Here is a 2,500-nt window from a genome sequence, read left to right as displayed (position 1 = left end):
GGTCTGAATACCTTCCGTACCCACTGTACATACATACACCTTTTTGAAGGTAAAAACAGCTTTATCATCAATGCATGATTTCCAGAATGCATGGCTTCAATTTATTTAATTTGTACTCTTTTTGTTATGTTATTTTGGGGTATTAAGTGCCGCTTTATGTGGGGAAAAATATTTGAAATGATTTTAGAACAAAGCTGCAACATAGCAAAATGTAAAAAAAATCGAAAGTGATCTGAACATTTAATTATTCCAATGTATACTGTACATAGGTACAGCATATATCATTTAACTGTACATTTACACTTTGCCAAAAAAACACTGAAATTCTGACTATACACGAGTTGCATTTTTTATCATCAAATTATTAAAAATATTGTCTTACTCTCACAAAATTATAAGATGGGTGAAATGCAGGATTTTCTGTCTAGTATTCACAGTCATACAAATACCAACTTAAGTACATGCTGGAATCCTGCTGTGTACATTTTCTGTTTTACAGCATCATGGTGGGTTAAAGCTACAATAAAATTATAGGTCAAGGTACTTTTTAAATGTTTAACAAAATCTCATTTCATACTTAAAGAAACTAACACGTGTTAAACTGCTACGTCTCCATCTATAAAGGACGTTCCACTAGTAATCACTAATAAGAGCAATTATTATGGTATGATAAATATACTATTGAATTTCAAACAGTAAATGCAGTCTGAAAGATCAATTAAAATGTAATAAAACAATCATCATTAAATCCAAACCATTCTGGTTTACAAAACACATTTTTATAAATTGCTGTGAATAATAAAGTATACTTTTTTTGTGCAACTGTTAAATTTATTACAAAGCTTTTACCTCCATGTTTTTTGCAGGGCAAGCTGTTCGTTTTGGTAAAAGAGATTTTCTACGGAGTTGGTAAGGACTATTTTGCGCACCAGCACCTGATTCTTCTGCAACCATATCTGCTGGGACATCCTCATCTATAAAGAAACAATAAGGTTTATTTGAAAGTGTTGTCATTCTTTCTCCAAAAATGTATTACAGTACATTTTGCCAAGCTGTAAACATGCATAATGACTCACTGATACACTGCACACCAAAAATCCCCTCTCCTCCATAAAAAGGAATGAAATAATTCAAAGTATACATGTGTCAAATATAAACTTTCAAACGCATTTCTGACTTAAGTTACTGTTATTTAAGTAAATATGGATTGTTACAACAACTTATAACAATCCATGTTTATTTAAATAGCTTACAAACAAACAAAATCAACATGAAGAAACCTGCATAATAACACCACCACCACCAAATAACAGGCATAATTACTGGACTCTAGCAAAATAGGGCTCATGTGCAGGATGAGGTTGTGGACCTAATGCCTTCAACCAACTTTTTAACCGACTTTCCCTCCCACCACCACTCTCTGCAAATGGTGGCACCACATTGGTGCACCGGAAGTGGGGGAAAAGGAGCTCTCATCCTCACCGAGGCATGTTGAAGTCGGGAGAGTAGAAGGACAACTCATGCCTGGGAAGGTGTACTGGTGAAGGAGAGAAAGAACAAGAAAAGAAGAAAAAAGGAGGAGGATTGCTTATTACTGAAGAGAGCTTATAAAAGGTATTTCTTGTTTGGACCTGAGACATGTGTCTGAGCTTGAGGGCTTCCAGATGCCCCCCTAAAAGTTCACTCTAACTAACCTAGGAACAGTGTCTCTATAATTATAATTTGTGCTAGTCTCTTCTGGTTGATAAGACATTATAGAATTCTCCATGTGACTATTTAATGACAGGGCTATATTAAGCATGCAAATTATTTTTATTACACAGGTTATCCAGCCACTCCACCATTTTCTTTCTCCTCCCTATGGTTCTGTGTATCTTTTGATATAAGACACCCAGTCATTTCATATCACCTGACACCACCTCCAAGCAAATGTTTTTGGTTGCTTTCTAGGTTTCACGTCCCCACCGCACCTCCATCCTTGTGCACCAATTCACCCAATCAGCTTTCTGCTTCACCAAAAATAATCAGTCTGTTTCTTCTTAGCACCAAATCAAATAATGAGTAAAATATGAAATTACATTTCTGAGTTACAGACATGGAAGCAATTCCAATCACTGGACATCTGCTCAAAGGGAACTGTTTTTTAACATAATGCTCAATGTAAACTGTACTGTCTAGTAGAATGTCAAGTAGCTCTTTAGAATTTATTCTGGTCCTGAAGAAATAACAGTTTAAGTCTAGAACAGGGACTGAAATATCCTTAGCCAACATTGTTAGGGGTCGGACTTCTATACTAATTTAAATTTTACTGCTTGAGCACACATGTAATTAAGAAAACTTGTAACAGACCTACACTTGCCCTGTGAATCACACCATGGCAACCTATTTAATTTTGTTCCAAACTTTAATTCATTAAGGGGTACAGAATTCAGCAATGTATTATGAAAGCATTTATTTTGGTGACAGTATAATTATGGCTTCTGGTGCATTTACAAAACTA

At 35.1% G+C, this 2,500-nt stretch overlaps 1 protein-coding gene across 2 annotated transcripts in view; it reads right to left on the bottom strand.

Moving 5' to 3' along the window:
• LOC114665974 (F-box only protein 11) overlaps positions 1–2,500 on the bottom strand; it is a 115,629-nt gene that overhangs the window by 40,057 nt on the left and 73,072 nt on the right. For both annotated transcript variants that reach the window (XM_028820664.2, XM_051919614.1), the window contains exon 2: positions 850–974. In XM_028820664.2, the coding sequence (XP_028676497.1) occupies positions 850–974 (125 nt within the window). The remainder of the gene's footprint in view (positions 1–849; positions 975–2,500) is intronic.

Source organism: Erpetoichthys calabaricus, chromosome 15 (genome assembly GCF_900747795.2).
Source record: "Erpetoichthys calabaricus chromosome 15, fErpCal1.3, whole genome shotgun sequence".
NCBI classification, from domain to species: Eukaryota; Metazoa; Chordata; class Cladistia; order Polypteriformes; family Polypteridae; genus Erpetoichthys; species Erpetoichthys calabaricus.
This window is presented reverse-complemented; position numbering and strand designations above follow the sequence as displayed.